At 29.7% G+C, this 23,588-nt stretch overlaps 1 protein-coding gene across 1 annotated transcript in view; it reads right to left on the bottom strand.

The window, feature by feature from the left end:
- The window catches only part of farp1 (FERM, RhoGEF (ARHGEF) and pleckstrin domain protein 1 (chondrocyte-derived)), an 82,841-nt gene that overhangs the window by 40,031 nt on the left and 19,222 nt on the right, over positions 1–23,588 (bottom strand). The window contains exons 3-5 of the mRNA XM_073842329.1: positions 5,078–5,182; positions 4,060–4,102; positions 3,902–3,980 (exon numbers count right to left, since the gene is read on the bottom strand). Of these exons, the coding sequence (XP_073698430.1) occupies positions 3,902–3,980; positions 4,060–4,102; positions 5,078–5,182 (227 nt within the window). The remainder of the gene's footprint in view (positions 1–3,901; positions 3,981–4,059; positions 4,103–5,077; positions 5,183–23,588) is intronic.

The raw sequence follows: 23,588 nt of genomic DNA, 5'->3' as shown, positions 1-23,588 counted from the left end.
TAGTCTCACTTTAACAGCATCTTCTCGTGACGCTAAGTGCAGTCGTGAACTATAAAGAGACGCTCTGATTGAGTTTGGCAGCGTTTCTCTCTCAGTATGTCCATCTGTTATTGTGCTGCTGCCAAACACAATGAAATCATTATTCAGTTGATTATACGATCAAACAGGACTCAACAGGCAGCTTAACAATACAGATTCTTCTGCCGGTCCAGTCGGACCATAGTCTATATTTGTACTTGCATTGATGATATCTTTAGTGAACCCATTGCAAAATATGATAATTAAAGTTTAAAATAACTATAACTAATAACTGTGTCAAATGAAAAGTACATTACCAGTCAAAAGTTTGGACACACTTGACCTAAATTTTTTTTTATATATATATATTTAATTTTTAGTCAAATATTAATTATTTAAAAAAAACAATACAATAAATTTTTAATTTAATTTTAAATTAAATTTTAAATTTAATTAAATTTAATTAAGCTAAATTTAATTAAATTTAATTAAATTTAATTAAATTTAATTAAATTTCATTTCATTTCATTTTCAAATACAAATTGTGCTAAGGAATGAATCTCAGTTTGTTTTTAAGAAAAAAACATTCGTTTTTTTCCATGGGATTCTTAACTTCAGTTTTTCTTGAGATTCATTCCTTGACACAATTTGTATCTGAAAAAAATAAAAAATAAATAAATAAATAAATATTGCATTGTTTTTTGAATAATCAATATTTGAAAAAATAAGCAACAAAAATATATTTCTTACATTTCTTTAAATTGTATTAAAAGCTATAGATGCAGCTATAAATGTAACTGAATTAAATCTGAATGTGTTTTTATATCAAAAGTCTTACATGCATTACATAATGGCAGTGGTTTATAATAAGAATATTTTGGTTTGGCCTCTTCAAGTTCCAGATACAAAAACTAAAGCCAAATGAGATGAATCAAATGTGAAGAATTTAATTCACTGGATTATCAAAAAATAGGCATTTCCAAGTGGTTATGAGCTTAGTTTTAATGTTATTTCCAGTCAAAATAGCCATGTCATGATTTATAGCGTGACAGTTGCATAAAATTGCTCATACCGTGAAATAAGATTTTGTTCAATCCGCCAACTCTTTTGCCTGCTTAAACCTCTCTTGCTTCAAACTATTAGAAAAAATGTTTTCTATAATTAAAATACAATTAAACATAAATATTAGATTAAAAAAAAAAACATAAAAACTGGAATAAGTTTAATTTGAAGTACTAAAACAGTAAAATACAAATAAATTAAAGCTAAACAGAACAATTAAAAAACAACGTATAAAAAATATGAAAATATAAAAGCGACTTCAAAATATTAATAAAAACCATAATAATATAGAAGTAATACCAGTGTTTTAAATATAATTGAGATGCTATTACAATTTGTATTATTATTTTTAGACTTTCTAAAAATGTAATTTTTTTTGTCATTTTGTTGTGTTTTTGTCATTTTTTGCTCTTATTTCAGTTCTAGTTATTGTAGTACAGAAAATAAGATTTTTCCTCAGCTAACATTTAATTTCAAGTACATTTTTTATGGTTTAAGTGTCACTTTTAGAATTAGTTAACTTTAATAACCCTGAAAAATATTAAAATAACACTTTAAAAACAGCTCAAATACTTAAAACAAATTAAAATAATTTATTTTTTATATTTTCTGCTTTCATTTTTAATTTAATTTTTTGTCATTTTGTTGTGCTTTCTAATTTGTAGTAATTCTTATTTATATAGTTTTTAGAACTTTTTATTTTATCAAATTAGAAATTAGAAATGTTTTTTTTTTCAGCTAACATTTCATTTCAAGTACATTTGTTATGGTTTTAGTTTCTGTTTCATCATTAGTTAACTATAATAACCATGGATAATCTTCAAATAACACTTTAAAAACATCTCAAACACTTAAAAGTAAAAATGAAAATCAATATGTTTTGCGCGTCCATTGTAATTTACTGTATAGTTAATTTTTTGTCATTTTTTGTAGTTCTTATTTATACAGCTTTTATATCAGTTCTTATAATTTAAGTACATAAAAACATTAGTCATTTTGTTGGGATTTTGTCATTTTTAGTAGATTTTTATTTATACAGTTTTTATACATTTTTATTTCAGTTCAATTATTTTAGTACATCAAAAATTTGTTAACTATAATAGCCATGGATAATCTTGAAATAACATTTCAAAAACATCTCAAACATAAAAAAAAATAAAAAAAATTACAATTTAATTTTCCACTTTCATTTTTTTGTTTTTGTAATTTTTAGTAGTTCTTATTTTATTTGATTTTTCTACAGTTTTTATAAATGTTTATTTCATTTCTAGTTATTTTAGTATCTATAATAACACTCTTAAAATAACACTCTAACACTATTAAAATCACTACATAATCTTCAGTTTTCAACTACAACTTCTTTATTCTCTTCAGTTCATGCTGTGGTTTTCTAACCGATTTCCAAAATGTTCTAGTAAGACATCCGCTATGTTTAGATAATCCATCAAACAGATTTTTACAGCTTGAAGTGTTTTTGCAAAGGCAAAATGTCCTTGGCCCAAGGTTTCAGGTTTGGTGGTAATATAATACGCAGCCATCACAGGAAAATCAGAAAGTCTTTCTTTTCTGCCAGCAGCTCCTGACAGTCCGGCCAGAACAGCGTGTCGCTTTGAGAAAACCCCGAGACTCCTGGGAGACCCCAACACAGTCTTATTCAGCTTTAGATTTCCTCTCGCAGCACCAACTGTTCTCCTGAATGATGCCTGACTTTCTAAAGCTGACAGGGAAATGTGCCACAAGTCATTCTGTCGCCGAACGTGTTGTAAAATTCATCGCGCTTGTCAGGCGGTGGCCTGTCCACGCGATCAGCCGCAGCGTATTAACATGCACTTCGGCCGTAAATAAGTCATTTGTTAGAGACGTTACAGCGCCTCAAAGCTCATTCATGATTTACAGAGCACTTCATTCACTTTCTACATTTCTTATATTAATGTTGAGTGATTGAGGCCACATTACAACCAAACTGAATAAATGTCACCAACGTTCATGTACTGAACATTTATTTATTGACTATGCATGACTTGTAATATTTGTGACCCTGGACCACAAAACCAGTCTTAAGTTTTTCTTTTATGCCAAAAATCATTAGGATATTAAGTAAAGATCATGTTCCATGAAGATATTTTGTAATTTTTTTATCGTAAATATGTCAAAACTTAATGTTTGATTAGTAATATGCATTGCTAAAAAACTTCATTTGGACAAATTTAAAGGCAATTTTCTTTGTTTTTTGCACTCTGAGATTTTCAAATATATATACAAACCATAAATCAACGGAAAGCTTATTTATTTATTTAATTTTATTATAAATCTCAATTTTAAAAAAAGTCTGACAAAATATTACAGGTTTATATCACAGTAAAATTTTATGTTAGCGGTATGTTTTTATTATTATTATTATTCACTTTTTTAGGTATGCAATTGCTGGAAATTTGATTGTAAAATCAATTTAACATGAATTTTCTTATTAATTCATTAACTTTTTAATTAAGTAAAATATTTGACAAATGAAAATGTCTCCTCTATTTTTTTTCTTTATTTGCACCTTGAAGATTATTTATAAATAAATGATAACACTTGATTACATTTTTTAAATATTATTTTGCTTAAAGTATAGTAAGAATTAATGTAAGGCTTTAATTCATGCAGAATTTATTCTTTATTTATTTTATGCATTTTTAATTTTTTTTTTATATTTTGAAACATTTTTCATTTTAATTATTTTCACAAATAAATGGTACTTCATCTCATTTGACTACATACTCTATTATTATTACTCTAACGTGAAGATTACATATATATGAATAAGACAAACAGGCACCTGGTGAGCTCTTCTAGAAGCAGCGTGTGATCAGGAGGGAAGAACTTCACCACAAAGCGCAGGATGGTGTTCTTGGGTCCTGCAGACACACAAACATGATGCATAAAGATGTTCATGTTCACCATATCAACTCCTATGAGAGATACTTGCATACGTACGTCTGATTTGCTTTAGAATCGGCTTCAGCAGATCCAACCACACCTGAGAGGAAAGACAAACAAATACAATGTCAGACATTATTTATTAATGCAGCAGTGCTACTGCTTTAATAATAAAAATTAAATAATAATAATAGTAATAATAATAATATATTTATATAATTTATATTATATATTAAAAAATAAAATTCTATTCAGTTCAATTCAATAAAATAAATAAAAATCAATAAAATAAAATAAAATTACAAAATAAAGTAAAAAATCAATAAAATTCTATTCACTTCAATTCAATAAAATAAAATAAAAATAAAATCAATAAAATAAAATGAAAAATACAATAAAATGTACTTCAATAACATAAAATAAAATTCAATGCAATTCCATAAAATAATATAAAATTTATAATCATATAAAAATTCAATTCAATACAATAAAAAAATAATAAAATAAAATTTGAATTAAATAGAATAAAATTAAATTCAATGAAAAATAAAATAAAATAAAATAAAATAAAATTCAAATCAATTAAATTCAATAAAATAAAGAATGACATTCAATTCAATAAAATAAAAAAATGTAATTAAATTCAATAAAATAAAGTATAACATTCAATAAAATAAAATAAAATAAAATAAAAATTCAATATAATATAATATAATATAATATAATATAATATAATATAATATAATATAATATAATATAATATACTATAATATAAAATTCAATAAAAAATAAAAATAAATAAAATAAAATAAAATAAAATAAAATAAAATAAAATAAAATAAAATAAAATAAAATAAAGAGAACCCAAACTTATCAGGACTGGCCTATCCAAAAAAAAATAAAAATCTAGTTTTATTTCTAGTGTAGCATGTTTATGTTCCCTATAAATGCAGTCTAGGTAGGCAGCTCACTAGAGTTTGGTACAGAGCCACAACCTTAGCACATGAATACTGTTCATTGAGTGAGCTCATGTTTCACATACTGACATCAGAATTACAAATAAAGTGTTGCTCACGATCATTTTACGCTGGTCTTGAAACTCCAAACCGAAGTAATCGCCCTCGATGAGGTTCAGATGAGCACAAACCAGGTCAAACAGCGCCTTCCCTGAAGCCCGTTGCTGTAAAACAGAGATGAAAATCATGAACATTTTATTTACAGGAGCTCATCTGATGGTAGACACATGCAAGCATTTATTCATACACTGTAGAATCACGTTTAAAGAAATTCCAAACGAATCAGGTTGCAAATGTCACTTCATTCCGACTTCAACATCAACATCTCAGTCTCTATTGACGCTGCGGCAGGATCAAAGACTTCAGTGACATCTAGAATTACAGTAAACACTAAAGACAGCAGCTGAGAGTTTGTCATTCAAACAAACTCGCTCCTAATTGGCCATCGATTTCACAAGGGTTTTAAAACACTTGCCGTCGTGACCCATGAGCTAACTGTTAAAACCAGGCTACATAAACACACACACAGACTGCCACATGCAGCACAGCTGACTTTACAGACCTTACGACACACACCACGCTTACAGCCAAAACCAATAATAAAGAAAAGGGCATTTCTACTGGAATTTCTGCTTTAAGTTGCAACAATTGCAAAAAGATCCTAATGGGATTTTTCATATAGAATTCACAAGAGGAAAGTACTGATGCACCCGAAAATACTCAGCAACCGAAAATGAACATGTTTCAACAGCAAAAATAAGTCTGTGAAACATTTTGTAAACAATAAAAAGACCATATGTAAACATGAAAAGACCATAAACTCGATAACAAGACAGAAAAACAACAACTATATATGCAATATATGCACTGTATTATATTACATTCATTAAGTCATTTATGTCTGAATGAATCTCATGAATAGAATTTTTTAATTTTAACTTTTTATTGCACCTACTGAATAAATATGAATTGGAGAAAAAACAATTATATCATTAAAAAGATTATCATTTGAATTTTTTTTTTGTAAATCATACATTTTAAAAATGTGACAAAATGGCCAATAATTATAATTATTATTATTTGTTAATTACGAATACTAATAATACAAATAAATATTATAAATAATAATAATAATAATAATAATAATAATAATAATAGTTTAGCTTCACATTCTACATATTAATAATTTCAATCATATTACATAAGTAAAAAAAAAACATAATTATTGTTTTTATTAAAAATTTAAATATAATATTAATAGCACATTATAATAATATAATCATCTAAGAAATATTAAATAATAATAATAATATAGATAAAAATGATTTCAGTCCATCACTATAATAAAAACATACACCTTTTCATATTTGAAATGAAAAAAGCACAGTCATTTTAGACGTTTCCTTTACTTCGTGGGACCCGTGAACGATTTCAGATGTTCAGAAGCGCTGTAGGTCTGATTGTTCAGCAGTGAGCGCAATCCAGGAAGAAGTTAAACCTCAGCGAACCTGAGCAAACACACCACAGCTCTTTAATACTTATCTGGATTTCATCACCTCACGCTCCTGCCAACCAAAACGTCCCAAGTCTGCCAACTCACGTCCAGTAAAACACACGAGGGCAAGCTGAGGTTAATGCTCCAGCTGATTTTGGGAGGCAGGCGTTCATTTAATATATGGAGAAGCTCCATTAGGGCGGATAAATGAGCCGATATATCTGTCTTTCTGGAGCGGAGCTGTGTGCATGTTTACAGTAACGGCAGGACAACCACTCCCCGAGTCTCGCAGGACCACATCAAACACTGTTTACATGTCAGATTTAGTGCAATGTTACGCTGCAGTTTGCATGTGTGATAAGAGATGATGACTGAGCTCAAAAAATAAAGCAGATCTTATCAGAATGAAATGTCACAGAATCAAAAGGTGCAAGGAAATCTGTATTTCTTTAAAATCACTAAATGCTGTTTATGCATTATGTTTATTATTCATATCAATATTACATATTTTGATATTTTAAGTGCTCAAAACCATTCCCGGTCAACCATTGTTATTGTTAACTAAAATTAATTAAAATAATTTTCGTTGCTGAAGCAGAAATGAATTAAAAAATATTAATATTAGACGCAAAGTTGCAGCTAAACTCGAAAAGTACTAAATAAATAGGAATATTAAAAAATAAAATGACAAAAGTACATAATAAAAATCACTAAAACAAATTCAATTAAATGACTAAAATAAAAATTGAAAATTAATAAATGAAATTAATTATGAAAACTAAATTAAATTAAAAAATCTAAAAATAATACAAAATTATATGAATATAGATATATGATGAAATATATAATAAAATAGGTTTAACTGTAATAAGTTAAGCAATAAATATGACAAAAGAACAAAAAAAATTGTTAACTAAAATTAATAAAATTAATTTAAAAAAAATTCATTGCTGAAAGTGAAAAAAATAAAAATATTTGATGAAAAGCTAGCTAAAATAAAATTAGTTGCAGTTGAGTTAAAAAAGTACTAAATAAATATAAAATATAGCTAAATATGAATATTTAAATAAAAAATGACAGAGTAAAACTAAAATACAATTTATCATTCATAATTAAATTACTTATGAGCACTAAATAAATTAATTTAATAAAAAATAAAAAAAAATGTTTTTGTTCAAAAATACTAAAACTGTAGTTAAAAATAGCAAAAGTACATAACAGAAGTACATAAACTACAATAAAAATGTATCATTAATAATGAAATGAATTATGAAGACTAAATAAATTAAATTTAAAATGATAAAAATAAAAATAAAATATATTAATTGAAATATAAAATGCAATATATAATTGTATATATATATATAAAAATAGGTTTAGGATCCACAATACTAAAACTGTAATAAATATTAATTAAAGCTAAATAGAAATATTAATAAAAAGTACTAAATATGACATTAAAAATATAACATTAAAATTGATCATTAATAATAAAATGAATAATGAAAACTAAATTCAATTAAATGAAAACAAAATATAAACTAGATTTCTTTCTTTTTCACTCTAAATTACACAAAAACTAAATAAGTTGTGGTCGGTCACTTAACTTTTCGATCTAAATGGAAATAAGCTGCACCACTGACTAGATTTTACGCTGATAGCCAAAAAGTTTGGTCAAGCGAGATTACACTAGTGCTAAAAACAGAGCAGGAAGTACAAAATCCCCACTGGATCCATTTTATACAACGTCATCAAATTCACAAGCAAAATTCTCCCAACAGGACACGACGGCAGTATTAAAACAGTGCTGCAATGCTAAACTGAATGTGTTTCGTGTCAAAAACCACATAAAAGGGCAGTTTAAAAGCCACACAAAATAAAAATAAAAGTTGCAATTCATGCTAAAGAGGTTCACAGAGGATATTTTCTCTCAGCATCTTGTTTTGCTTTTCCCGCAGCAGCTGAGCTCCACAAACCCACCGGCTACCAGCTGTTTACCGCGGTACAAACACACAAGCCCTGGAGCCGCAGGGGGAACCGGGAGAGCCGCCAAACCCAACACCCTCCACCTGCTGCCAACACCGAAGAGCGCTGGCAGCGGCGACACCACCAACTTACAGTCGCTCGCTGCAGCTGCGGGCCGATGCTTGACGGGAACCAAGCAGGTCACACAGGGGTCGATGGGAATCTGACCTCTAGTGTAAACAGCTGATGTCATGCGAGATCCCAGACCAGCATGATGTGTTTGCTTTGAAACACAAGCTGAGATAAGGATGAAGACCAGAGCAAAAATACGCTGACTTTAAACACAAACGCCTTTGTGCCAGAAGGGAGCCAGTATAAAACTAAACAACATTCTTAAAGTGAGAGTTCATCCCAAAAATGGAAAATGCTGTCATTTACACATTCTGAAGCTGATTTTAACTGGTGTAAGTTTCTCTCTTCTGTTTGGTGTGGTCTGTCTTGTATTTTCTTGTTGACCGCGAAAAGAACAAAAGATACAAAATTTTTGATCGTACAGGTATAAGGTATTGTTCGAAACTGCAAAGGGTCTACTTTTATTTGTGTGTAGTCATAACAGCAACAAAACAATGTGCTTTTGTAAAATACAGAAAATAAACAGGTGTGCTCCCTGCCGTCTCTGTCTCGATCTCGGATTTAATCAACCTAAATCGCTGTGAATACTTGCCTCACAGACATGATAAATATATGTATAGAAAGCTTTAAATGGCTACTTTTAAATATAAACGAATGGTGAAAATGTTGCTGAAGCTGAAACAAACAGGAATATTTTAAAAAGAAATAAAAATGACAGAAGTAACAAAAATCACCAAAAAAATGTAATTGATTAATGAAATCATGAAAACTAGGTTTTATGTAATTTTTATAGTAAAAAATAAAAATGTAAAAAATAGAAGCTACTTTAAAATATTAATATACAAATATATTATAAAAATATGATTATATAAAAGGTTAAAGCTCAAAAAGTACTAAAACAGAAATAAATAAATATATATATAAAAGTATAATTGTTTATTGTATAAAAGGCATTGTTTGAAACTGCAAAGGGTCTACTTTTATGTGTATAGTCATGATAACAACAAAACAATGTACTTTTGTAAAATACAGAAAATAAACAAGGTGCGTTCTCTGCCGTTTCGATCTCTGTCACTTCTCTGCACAGACACGTAAATAAAACAACCTAAATCTTGAAAATCTTAAAAATGAATACTTGCCTCACAGACATGAGAAATATATGTATAGATAAATGTCTACTTTTAAACTTAAAAAAATATTGCTGAAAAAGTTGCTGAAGCTGAAATGAAAAAAATATTAATATTAGATGAAAAGCTAGCTAAAATAAAATGTTGTAGCTGAGTTCAAAAAGAACTAAATAAATATAACAGTACTATTTTTAAAAAGAAATAAAAATGACAAAAGTATAACAAAAATCACAAAAAATAATATAAAAATGATTTATGAAATCATGAAATCACTAGACTTGTCATTTTTATACTAAAAAATAAAAACGTAAAAAATAGAAGCTACTTCAAAGTATAAAAAATATATAAATATAAAAATATGATTATATAAATAAAAGGTTAAAGTTTAAAAAGCACTTCAGAAATAAGTATAAATATAAACTGGAAAAAAATATTTGTACTTAAATGACAAAAGTATCACAAAACAATGTGCTTTTGTAAAATACAGAAAATAAATCATTATACCCTAATGTTCAGTATGAAAGTTTAAGATTTTACTATCATCAGTATGGTTTTCAGTATTTTTATTCATCAAGGATGCATTAAACTGATCAAAAGTGACAGTAGAGACATTTATAATGTTACAAAAGACTTACATTTCAAATAAATGCTGTTCTTTTAAACTTCCTATTCATCAACGAATCCTTAAAAAAAATAAAATGTATGACGGTTTCCATAAAAACATTAGACAGCACAATTATTTTCAACATTGATAATAATCAGAAATGTTTAAGCAGCATATTGGAATGATTCTGAAAAATCATGTGACTTTGGACTGGGTAATGATGCTGAAAATTCAGCTTTGATCACAGAAATAAATTACATTTTACAATATATTCACATAGAAAACGGTTATTCTTAACTGTAATAATATTTCACAATTTTACCAGTTTTTGCTCTATTTTTAATCAAATGTTCTTTCAAATACAGTAAAACTTTTGAACAGTACTAATTAAAACACTATTAAATATACACTAGTGTTAAAAAACAATTAGCTTAAGTTGTGATAGTTGTGAACTCGACTTCACACTGACTTCAAACACAAACACCTAAGTGCCAAAAGCTGAAGAAACACTCAGTGATTCAACCAAATGAAAACCACTGAACGCTAACGCTGTAGGTGATAAATCCTGATTTAGCCTCAGACAGCTGTGCAGTCAGGATGTGTCCTAATTCCTCTCTATTGTAAAATGTGGGAAGGAGCAGCCAGCCGTAAATGAATCCAGACATGCCTGCGACGTGAGACATTCGTCTGTGGTTGGCGCAAGTATACTTCAAGATGCTGAAGTTAACAACAAAATTGCATTAAACATCTAAAGCTGAATGAAAACCTTTGTGCGTCTGAGTGATACTAAAAGAGTCTTGTCTGTCTCAGCACTAAAGAAGCACAGGACTGGCTCCGGTCCAGGGTTTATCAGCAGAAGCAGAAAACAAAGAGCAAGACCAAGGCATTATGGGAAGCCTCGGTGGATGTGGTACAGTAGCTGCGTCCTTCCCTTTCTGGGCTTCCACGTGTTGCTTTCATTGGATCCAGATGTTTGTGTCCCACACTCAGAACCTCGCTGTTCTTCTGCTGCAATGCAATTAAATCTCAGAACGTTATCTGACTGAACGAGAGATTCAGAGACGGAAATTCCTCCTCCGTTTCAACAGCTGCTCATTACCGCCGACCTTCATCCCAACACATCTGGCTCCAGTAAACACAATATTTATAGCTCAACACAACTGGACTCCTTTAGCTGCGCTATTGTTGGGTAGATGCATTTTTACAAAGCATTTGCGAGAATCATAATGAGTTTACTACAGAATGCACCGGCCATATAGTGGCCACTTACTTATAATGGACTTACAGTGTACAGCAAATTTAAACACCGTTACCCACAATGCAATGCAATGCAATACTTGCAAAAACGAGTCAGTTTTCTGGTTAGGAGTAACTGACATTTTTGACATGTGTCATTAAATTTCAGCATCAATTATATAATATTATATATTCTGTTAAGATTTAGAATTATTTAGTTTTCACTTTAATTTTACTTTTATTAATTGTACTTTGTTTTTGTAATTGTTATTATTTTTTTGTTTTATTTATTTTAGTTTTCAATATTTTAGCATTTGATGTTGATATTTTGAATTAGATTTCTTTTTAAATATTTTGTGTTTTTATTTTCACTAGTAAAAGTTTTAGAAATTTTGTTGTAAATTATATTTTTTATTTATTTTATTTCTTAGCATATTAGTATTTCTTTATAGTAGTGTATTTTGTTTATTTCAAGTAAGAAATCTCTTTGTTTTATATTTTAAATTAGATGCATATTTTAAATTTGTTTTACATTTACTTAGTTTTTAGTTAGTGTTTTTGTTATTTATTTTAAAAAATGCTTTTCTATTAATTAATATTATTTTTTATTTATTAGATGACAGCTTTTATATTATATTTTGAATTACAAAATTGTATTTTACTTAATCATTTTACTTAATATACTGGTATGTTTTAATTTTACTTTTAGTAATTTTGTAGTGTTTGTCATTTTTGTTTTTGTTTTTTCGTTTTAAAAAAAAACTTTTTTTCCATTTCTCTTTTTTTATTAATTTTTATACATTACATGACAACTTTTATATATGACATTCTTATATATTAGATTATATTTAAGTTTTTTAAATATATATTTTAATTGTACTTAATTTTACTATATATTTAAAGTTTTAGTCACTTTGTAGTGTTTTTGTCATTTTTGTTATTAATTTTCCCCCCATTTCTCTTACCTTTTTCTTTTTTATACATTAGATGACATCTTTTATGTATTATATGGCATTTTAATATTTTAGATTATATATATATATATATATATATATATATATATATATATATATATAGAGAGAGAGAGAGAGAGAGAGAGAGAGAGAGAGAGAGAGAGAGAGAGAGAGAGAGAGAGAGAGAAAATCTTTTATATATATAAAAGATAAATCTATAGATTTATATATATTTTTTTATGTAACTAAGTTACATGTTTATTTGTTTTAGTTGTAGTTTTTGTTTTAGTTAGCTATAACAACCTTCATACAGTTTAGGCACCAAAACTGCAAAAAGGCCATAAAAAGACAAAATGTGCGCTGTCCAACAAAGAAAAATGCACACAGGAATGTAAATTGTATCTTCCTCGAGAAACAAAATAAGTCACCAAATGAACATAAAATGTAATCCAACCATTAATCTTGGCAGGACAGAATTCCAGTCAGCGGGAGTCAGACACGCTCTCATTGAAATTCCGCTCAGCTTGAGAAGGAAAGATCCGAATACAGCAACAGCCTGACAATGGATCCAGATTCATGATGAGAACTTGCAGAAATAGGACACAGATCCACACAGATTCACTCATGGCCAGAAACAGAAGGAAGGATCACATTTAATTCATGTTTCATGTGTTGATCATTTTAAAGATGAAGGATGCATTTGAAGTCCATCAGATACAAAGGTTAAGAGCAACAAACTGGATGCCTAAAATAAAGCATCTTATTCACTAAAAAATTAAATCCTTTTGGCTAGATATGCATGAAATGCTTAAAAATTTACATAGATAAAGACACACAAGTGCTGCTCTGCAGGTAAAAGTAAAAAGCGTTTTGCATTGGACATTCATGAGCTGCTGACGTATCATCGTGACAGAGCTGCATTCATCAGCTTTCAGAAATCACCCTGATCTGTGGCAGCTCTTGAAGAGCAGAATCACACAAGCTCTGGCCCTCACTGAAGGCCTTTCTGAGGATCTGGTTAGCAGGCTCTGGGTTGCTGGCAGCATATGGCAGCACCACAACAATCATCCATTCATCCACCGCTGAAAGAGCTCTTCTCCTGCGGCGATCTTTTATTCCACCAGCACTCAAATCTCACGGGACGCGCAAGATCTGACACTCAAAGAGAGAAAAACATTCAATCTTGTGATTGCCACTGCCAGAACTTTACTGAAAGACAGAGTTTGTGTCCGAACTGAAAAACAGGCCTAGAATTTAATATCCAAGATCACCTAACACACACGTATGCATTTCTAGATTTAAAACGAAATAAAAAAATGTTTTCGACCATGATATGCTAGTGTGTTCTGTATGGATGCCAGGTGTTGCTATGGGCAACTGAGCAGTTGTTAAACTGCTGTGCAGTTGCTAGGGTGTTCCTAGTCATTTCCAGTTGTTGCTATGCAACTGCTACGTTGTTCTAAGGGGTTGCTAAAGTGTTTTGGTTTTTGGAATGATTGTTAGTCTGAGCTAAGTGGTTGCAAGGGTATAGTTTGGTTGCCTGGGTGTTGCTATGCAACTGTTAATTTAGTCTGGGTGGTTGCTAGGGTATTGTTTTGTTGCCAGGGTGTTGCTATGGAACTGTTAATTCACTCTGGGTGGTTGCTAGGGTATTGTTTTGTTGCCAGGGTGTTGCTATGCAACTGTTAATACAGTCTAAGTGGTTGCAAGGGTATAGTTTGGTTGCCTGGGTGTTGCTATGCAACTGTTAATACAGTCTAAGTGGTTGCAAGGGTATAGTTTGGTTGCCAGGGTGTTGCTATGCAACTGTTAATTTAGTCTGGGTGGTTGCTAGGGTATTGTTTTGTTGCCAGGGTGTTGCTATGCAACTGTTAATACAGTCTAAGTGGTTGCAAGGGTATAGTTTGGTTGCCAGGGTGTTGCTATGCAACTGTTAATTTAGTCTGGGTGGTTGCTAGGGTATTGTTTTGTTGCCAGGGTGTTGCTATGCAACTGTTAATACAGTCTAAGTGGTTGCAAGGGTATAGTTTGGTTGCCAGGGTGTTGCTATGCAACTGTTAATTTAGTCTGGGTGGTTGCTAGGGTATTGTTTTGTTGCCAGGGTGTTGCTATGGAACTGTTAATTCACTCTGGGTGGTTGCTAGGGTATTGTTTTGTTGCCAGGGTGTTGCTATGCAACTGTTAATACAGTCTAAGTGGTTGCTATCCGTTTTAGTGGTTGTTAGGGTGTTTTTGGTTGGCCTGGGTTTTGCTATGGCACTGTTAATGCAGTCTGAGTGGTTGTTAGCCCATTGCCAGTGTAGTTGCTACAGAGTGTGGGTGGTTGCTAGGGTATTGTTTGGTCACCAGGATGTTGCTATGCAACTGTTAATGCGGTCCAGATGGTTGCTATGTGTTTTAGTGGTTGCAAGAGTATTGTTTAGTTGCCAGGGTGTTGCTATGCAACTGTTAATGCAGTCTGTGTGGTTGCTAGGGTAGTGTTTGGTTGTCAGTGTGTTGCTATGCAACTGTTAATGCACTCTGGGTGGTTGCTGTTTGATTTAATGGTTGCTAGTGTATAGCTATGCAACTGTTGATGCAGTCTGGGTGGTTGCTATTTGATAGGGTATAGTTTGGTTCCCAGGGTGTTGCTATGCAACTGTTAATGCAGTCTGAGTGGTGCATTGCCAGTCAATTGCCAGTGTAATTGTTATGTGTTTTTTGTGGTTGCTAAGGTATTTGTTGCCAGGTTGTTACTATACAACTGTAATGCAATCTGGGTGGTTGTTAGTCTATTGCCAAAGTAGTTGCTATGTGTTTTAGTGGTTGCTAGGGAGTGTGGGTGGTTGCTAAGGTATTTTGGTTGCCAGGGTGTTGCTATGCAACTGTTAATGACGTCTGGGTGGTTGCTGTTTTAGTGATTGTTAGGGTATTGTTTGGTTGCCAGGGTGTTGCTATGCAACAGTTGATGCAGTCTGGGTGGTTGCTGTTCGATTTAGTGGTTGCTAGGGTATTGTTTGGTTGCCAGGGTGTTGCTTTGCAACAGTTAATGCAGTCTGGGTGGTTGCTACGGCTTTATTTGGTTGCCAGTGTGTTGCTGTGCAACTGTTAATACAGTCTGGGTAGTTGCTGTTTGATTTAGTGGTTTCTTGGTATTGTTTGGTTGCCAGGGTGTTGCTATGCAACTGTTAATGCAGTCTGGGTGGTTGCTACGGTTTTATTTGGTTGCCATGGTGTTGCTATGTAACCGTTATTGCAGTCTGAGTGGTTGTTAGTCCATTCCCACTGTGGTTGGCATGTGTTTAATGGTTGCAAGAACATGTGTTGGCCAGGTTGCTATGAGTTACTAAGGAGTGGTTGCACAGGTGTTTCTATGTGGCTGCTTGACTGTTAGCCATATTAGCCTGTGTGGAATCACCCAGAAAATGCACATCAAACTGTTTATGTAGAAAGTACATTAATAATATCAAACATGACTGAACTAATGACCAGACAAACACCATTAGTGAAATCCAACATAAACACCTGAGCTCTACTCCACCAAGAAAATAACACTGGTCAAAATTTCAGCCATCTTGACTGAGTAAATTGGGGTAAATGAGGCAGAATGATGGAGCAGGAACATTTCAAACTACAGCCGAGAGAATCTAATGACGCTGAAGCACCAGTGATGAAGCCAAACTCACAAACAGCTAAAAATATCAAGATATATTTTCTCAGTTGTCGTCCACTAACAGCCGCTCTGTGAAGCAGAGTTTGGGTATGATGGTAATGAGGAAAGTCCTAATAGGATGTGACACAGTGTTCAGTGTGTGACGGGTGTGTGTCTGGACGAGCGGCGTATGATTAGATTTGAAGCCCAGGCGTTATTAAAAGCCACGGTCAGATCATTAAAATGCAGAGCACATAGACGAGTCTCTGAGGTTATGTTAATCATGTCAGGCACAAATGAAAACTAATGAAAAACACAGCAAGTCACGCTCTCAACTAAAGTGGAGATAGTGGATTAGACACGGAAAAGCCCCATGGGTAATCACGCATTATGGACTCATCATTATCAAAATACTGTAGGACGTATGAGATACCAGCAAAGGAGCGTAGCTTCTGGCTCTTAAAATATGAAGTCGTACAATGGTAATTTTAATCATATTTTAGTGTTATTTTAAAGGGTTCATCATTGGTTTCTAATGATTAAAAATGACCTTTAATGTGGGTAGAAGCAAAAATATTTAGAGAAGTAAAAATAATTTTTCGGTGCATCTGTGCATCTATCAATTTCTATTATTTTTTTATGTTTGCATGCATTTATGTTCATATTTCTTTATTTACTTTTTAATATTTTAAGGATATTGTGAATTATGTTTGGCTGTTCTAAGTTTTTGGAAATGGCAGAAATAAATAAATGTGGCATTGGCACTGAAATAAGTTACAAACTAAAAATGACTAAACTAAAATAATAATACATTAAAGCTAGATAGAAATTTAAAATAATAATAATAAAAATGAAACCATGCTGAAATAAAATAAATGATAAATGTTAGAACATTACAACGTTGCATTTAAATGTGCTATATTAATAAATGTTGAAGTTGAAGAAAGAAAACTTTAAAATGAGTATTGCCTTCATAACTAACTGAAATAAGTACTAAAATTACTAAACATAAATAAATAAAAACAAATAAATATAAATAATTAATTAAATACAATCCAAATAATAAATAAATAAAATTACAGAAGGAAAACTTCAAATTAAAAGAAAACGAAAAAAAAAATTAACAGTAATTAATTACAGCTAAAGTTAAAAAATAGAGATTGATAGAAATATAAAAAAACTAACAAAAACACAAAAGAGCTAATAAAATGCCTAAACCTTAAACCAAAATTAAAATAAAAAAATAATAAATACATACATACATAAACAAATAAATAAATTAAAACTAAATTAAAGCAAGCTATAATAAAAAATATATAAATTGAAACAGTTTAAAATAAAATATAAAATAAAATAATTTAAAAAATAATGAAAACTAGAAATGTTGCCTTAACAACTAACTGAAATAGTGCTAAAATTACTAAAAACGAAAGCTTATAAAATTACAGCTTGATGGAAATACAAAAAAACAACAAAAAACTAATAAAAACAAGAATGACCCATAATAAAATTCACAACTAACTGAAATAAGTGCTAAAATTACAAAAATAAAAACAAATAAATAAAAAATAAATAATTAAATGCAATCCAAATAATATATAAATAAAATTACAGAAGGAAAACTTGCCGTTTAAAACATGAACAGTAATTAATTCATTACAGCTGCAGTTAAAAAATACAGCTAGACAGAAATATAAAAAAAATACCCTAATAAAAAAAAAACACAGAAGAGCTATAAAAAATAAAGTAAATAGATAAAAATTAAAAATACTTTATTAAATGCTAGTATATAAATTTCAAACTCACGCAGCATTATTTCCATTAGACTAGCTTAGAAATATTTTTAGATATAGTTATCTTCAGTTATACTAAATGACACCAGTATGCAGCAGTAGTATAAACCCACTGCATGAACACACCAACAATTATTGCAAGCCTAGAAAAGGTGTTTGCATAGTTCAACACAACATAAAAAAATACAACCAACACTGGAGCCTCCAAAGCTAGAGCTGTTCATATTGATGCAGCTGCAAAAACATACTTCAGTTTTTTTGGAGTGAATTACAGGTCATTAGTGAACAAATCTGAAGATTTAAGGAAAAGGAACCAATCAAAGGTCAGTTGTGGTATGCTGAAGATCCTTGAGATTACTTACAACTGACCACAAATCATGACAACAGATCATTGGCCTGATCCAAGCAGAGAAACCTGACCTCTCCACAGGGATTAAGTTAAACGTCTCAACCTACAGCACCCCAAACTCCACTTACTGTCCCATCCCAACATCCACACGCACATGGACAATCATTTGGGTGGAAATTTAGACTAAGAAAGCCTGCAAAACCATGTCAGTGCATCAGTGTGGATCCTGACACGAGAGAAGAGGACATGAGGAGGAGAAACAGGAAAAGGTAAGGAATTCAACAGCAGACTCCAGGAGTAACTGGATATTTAACAGCAGACAGCATTGGAGGAAAAGGAAATTAAAGGTCATTTTATGGTCATATATCACAGGAACTGATCTCCAATAAATCCAGAGAGGCACTATTCAAAACAGGAGATATTAATATCATAATTCAGAACCAGTCACTGGTCAATTATACTGAATGAGTTAATCCAGAGACAAAACAAGTATAGTTTTTAGCATAACGGAAATCAAGAAAAATTAGGACCACAACAATTTTCATGACAACTAAAAACATTTCCCCTTCATTTTTCATTACTATATCTTGGTTTAATGCAAAAAATTTTTTTTTTTTTTTTTTTTGTGGCAAAAAGAATTTGCTAATATTTGCTAATTTCTTTTTTTACATGTTTTTTATAGCTTGTAATTATTATTTAATTCATATTCTTTCAAATTTTAGAATTATACCAAAATACATATTTATACATGTATTAAATATTTATTTATAAAGTGTAAAATAAATAAAGAAATAACTGTGAAATAATGCTTATTACTGAAAAGTTAAAAAATTATATACATCTATTTTTTATTTGTGCAAAAATGTTTTGTTCAAGTTTTTTTGTGGAATTTTTAGTTTTTTAGTGGATTTGTAGTTAATTAATCTTCTTTCAAATTTTACATTTTAAATAAAACTAAATAAAGTTTACAACTTCTAATTATTATTTAATTAATATTCTTTCAAATTAAAAAAAGATAAATATAAATAAAGTATATATTATACCAAATATATATTTATACATGTAATACATATTTATTTATAGTGTAAATAAATGTTACATGTTTATTTATTTATTCATTCATAAAAACATTTATAAATATTAGTGAAATATTACTTATTACTGAAAAGTAAATAAATATATATCTTTTTTTTTGTGCAAAAAACTTAAAGATTAAAGCTATTTTATACAGCATTCTACATTGCAAAGAAATCTTTTCTCTACATTTTCTTTATCCATGTTTTTTTTTTCTCGGTTTTTCCCTTTTTTTATCTAGTGATATTTCCTCTTAAAAAACAATCATGAATAGAATGCATGAGTATGCATGCACAACAATACAAAGAAAAAAAAAAATCTAAAAGTTTATTATAAAAACTCAAATAATCTGGGTTTCACCGGCTGCAAGAACGCTCATTAAAATGGCCTAAATCAAGAGTTTCTGAACTCTAACAATAAAATGAACCATTAAAATCATTTCAATAATTTTTCATATTGATGACTGAGGCATACCTGCTGTAAGATGCATGTAAATGTGCTCAGTGTGTTTGTTGTTGATGTTTAATCTAAGGGTATGAGCTGTCGTGACAGGACATGATCTCTGTGCACCTGCTGTATTGCAGGTCATTACAGCACCAAACACTGCAGATTAAGCCTCAATGCAACGCTGCTTTCGGAAATGGTAACGCAACCTTGCATTTGACCTACAACTTAATCTGCTTAGCCTAGAGCGGACAGTATGTGTGTCTGTCACTACAGTCTCACTCCACACTTTTTTTTTTTTTTTTGGTGTGGCAAAACCAGGTTACTAATAATGATTTTCAACCTACAATAATAAAATAAAATGTATTATTTTAAATTTAGATTTTTTTTTTACCATTTCTAATTCTTATATAATTAATATTATTTAGAATTGTAAACATAAATAAATAAAGTATATATTATATAAAAATATATATTTATACATGTATTAAATATTTATTTATTTATAAAAAGTAACAAATATTAATATAAAGCAAAAAAAATTTTGGCCCATAGCCCAGTCAAGTTAGATTTTTTTGGCCCTTCATATAACAATATTTATATTTTAAAAAAAGCACTTTATTTTTTTTCCCCAAAATTTTTTATTTAATTTATTTTCTACACTAAATAAATATATAAATAATATTATTATATATTTTTTTTCTTATCTTTCCATTTTTTAATCTAGTGATATGTGCTCTACATAAACCTTTTTTTGATTTGTTTATTTACGATTTATTTATTTAATAATCTCTGGCAGAAAATTATTTTTAGTTTGATATATATATATATATATATATATATATGTGACCCTGGACCACAAAACCAGTCTGAAGTAGCAATAACCAGAAATACATTGGATGGATCAAAATTATGTCAAAAATCATGTTCCATGTAGATTTTTGCAAATTTCCTACTGTAAATATCAAAACTTAATTTGTGATTAGTAATATGCATTGCCAAGAATTTAATTTGGACAACTCTAAAGGCAATTTTTTTGACCCTCAGATCACAGATACTCTAAATATTATTCTATTGTAACAAACCATATGATGATGTATAAATCTCAGTTACAAAAAACTGGCCCTTATGAATGGTTTTGTAGTCCAGGGTCACAAAAAGCATGAGACTGTGGTTATTTTTGAAATATGCATACTGCACATGGTATGGGAATTATTAGGATGTATTCGGCAAAATGTAAATGTAAGGCTGCTGTTTCTTAATGCACACTACATATAATTTTTTTTTTAATTTATTAATTTATTTATTTCCTATTTATTTATTTATATATTTATTTATGTGCAAGTTTGGTCCTTTATATATTTTTTGTAATTGACACTCCTACTAAATAATAATAATATTATTATTTAAAATAAAGAATAAATAAAATAAATAATTTCAAATTCTAATATTTACATTTTTTAAATAAAATGTTATATAGATTTTTTTTATATGTATATATGAAAACATCAATTAGTATTAATTAAACAATTAATTAAAATAAATAAATAAAACAATTTCTATGCACACATAAAATGAATTTGGCATTTGTAATTTTATAAACGTAACTAAATCAGTTAATTTAAAATTCAAATTTAAAATAAAATAACTTAAAATAAACAATTATTTAAATTAATATTCAAAATAAATAAATAAATAAATAAATAAATAAATGTATATACATATATACACACACACACACTTTTTTGCACAAATAAAATTTATTTTGTATTTAGAATTTTATAAATATAATGAAATATTAGATAAATAATTTAAAATTCTAATTATTTTGAATTTTTATTCATTGAATTTAACTTTCATTTTTTTTAAATCTTTTTTTTGCACATAAAATTAATTTGCCATTTGTAATTTTATGAATGTAATTGAATACAATACATACATAATTTAAAATTCTATTATATATATTATAAAATAAAGTAAAACTGTTAAATTACACAATTAATTAAATAAGTTATTTTTTTCTTTGCACAAAATGAATTTGCAATTTATAATTGCATAAAGGTAACTGACTAAATTAAATCATTTAAAAATAGAATTCTTTTTTTCTTTATAATTCAGCGTATTGCATCCAGTTATCAGGAGAATATCTGTGTAAAAATGTCTTGACCTTGATAATGAGATGTTAAAATATGCCATTATCCAGGGCTGCCAACTTTTGAGTTCAGCTTGGAGTGAGAATTCCCACAGCAGTGTCTTTAGGGGGGTCCGGGGGCATGCTCCCCCGTAAGAAAATTTTGAACATTTTACAGTTAAATTCATCAATCTGGTGCACTTTGAGAGTTCACAATTCAGAGCTCCAATACAGTTTCAGTGTGAAAACTAAACAAAGAAAAAAGCTGGTGAATTGACTTGATCTTGAGGTTTAAAGGGGACTTTATCCTCTTATTAGTTGTGATATAGTGTCTCAGTCTAAATTAGAATAAAAAATAATTTGAAAAAAGAATAATGATAATAATAATAATTTTATAGTATTATTCCAACGACAGTAATATTGGAAAACAATTCTGTAAAGTAAATAAAAATGAGTATTTCACCAGTATATTATTTTCTCTTATTCTATAGTAGGGGAATTGCAATACTTTTGTTGTAATTTCTACACTTACAAGCAGGGCCTAAAACTTTTTTGCCATATCTGCCATTTTATTCATGATACAAACAAAATTTTTGGGTGATTTGAGAGAATTTACCAGCCATAAATATATATATATATATATATATTTTTTTTTTCTGGCAATGAAATGTTTTTGCTGTTAAAAAAATAATAATAAATTGAAAATTAGAACTAAACACTGCATTTTAAATCATGATTAAAAACAGGTGCTACACACGTTCGCATGAGCAGTTTGTTTTATTAAAATTTGGTCTGACTTCAGCATTGTGAAATTATTTGTTATTTTTTAATATATTTATAAAAATGTCATACTGTGTTGTTATTATAAAATGTAAAATAACTGTTGCAGTGCTGCAAAACTATTAACTTTTCTTGTTGTGGTAAAAAGTTATGTGCAGTAAAAGAATTCCTAGATTTATCCATTATAAATAATTGCAACTGCATTTAAAAAAATATATATTTTGAAACGAAAATTCAAATATTTTTCTGTAGTCTGCTGTTCTGAGAAATTATATTTTTCTCATATTCGAAAATTAATCCTTCATTCATGAGGGATTTATCACTCCCGAAATTCTGCTTTTTGTACCGGGTATACAGCTGTTAGCAGGACGAAAAACAAAACTTTTATTCAAATTCTAAACGTATTATACGTAGCCTTGGAGTGCGCAATAGCCCTTCCTTGATAATCACTAAAAACGTGTCGCTTCAGTTAATCGCAAAAGTCCTTTTATTATCAATGAACCGCTTATTTACAGTGAGAGTCCACAAGTGCAATCTGGCGTTTAGAGGTGAGTGAATTCAGAACGCAATGTAGCCAATCACAGGCGTTCTATATCAACATAAATGTCTGTGATTGGCTACATTGCTCAGCGCTACGAAAACACGCGTTGTCTTTTGGCGATTTCCAGAGCACAAACACAAATACGCACTGGAGCTTTTGCCAAATCTGTTTAGCCAATATCTTATTATTACAGTTTTAACTGAGGGTGCTTTTGACTGCGTGAGAAAATGGATGTGTGGCGTGAGAGCGTGTGAAAAGAGTCAATTGCGTGAGTCTCACGCTGAATGCGTGAGAGTTGGCAGCCCTGTGTTATGT

The sequence above is a fragment of the Garra rufa genome, chromosome 6 (assembly GCF_049309525.1).
Source record: "Garra rufa chromosome 6, GarRuf1.0, whole genome shotgun sequence".
Lineage (NCBI taxonomy): Eukaryota > Metazoa > Chordata > Actinopteri > Cypriniformes > Cyprinidae > Garra > Garra rufa.
This window is presented reverse-complemented; position numbering and strand designations above follow the sequence as displayed.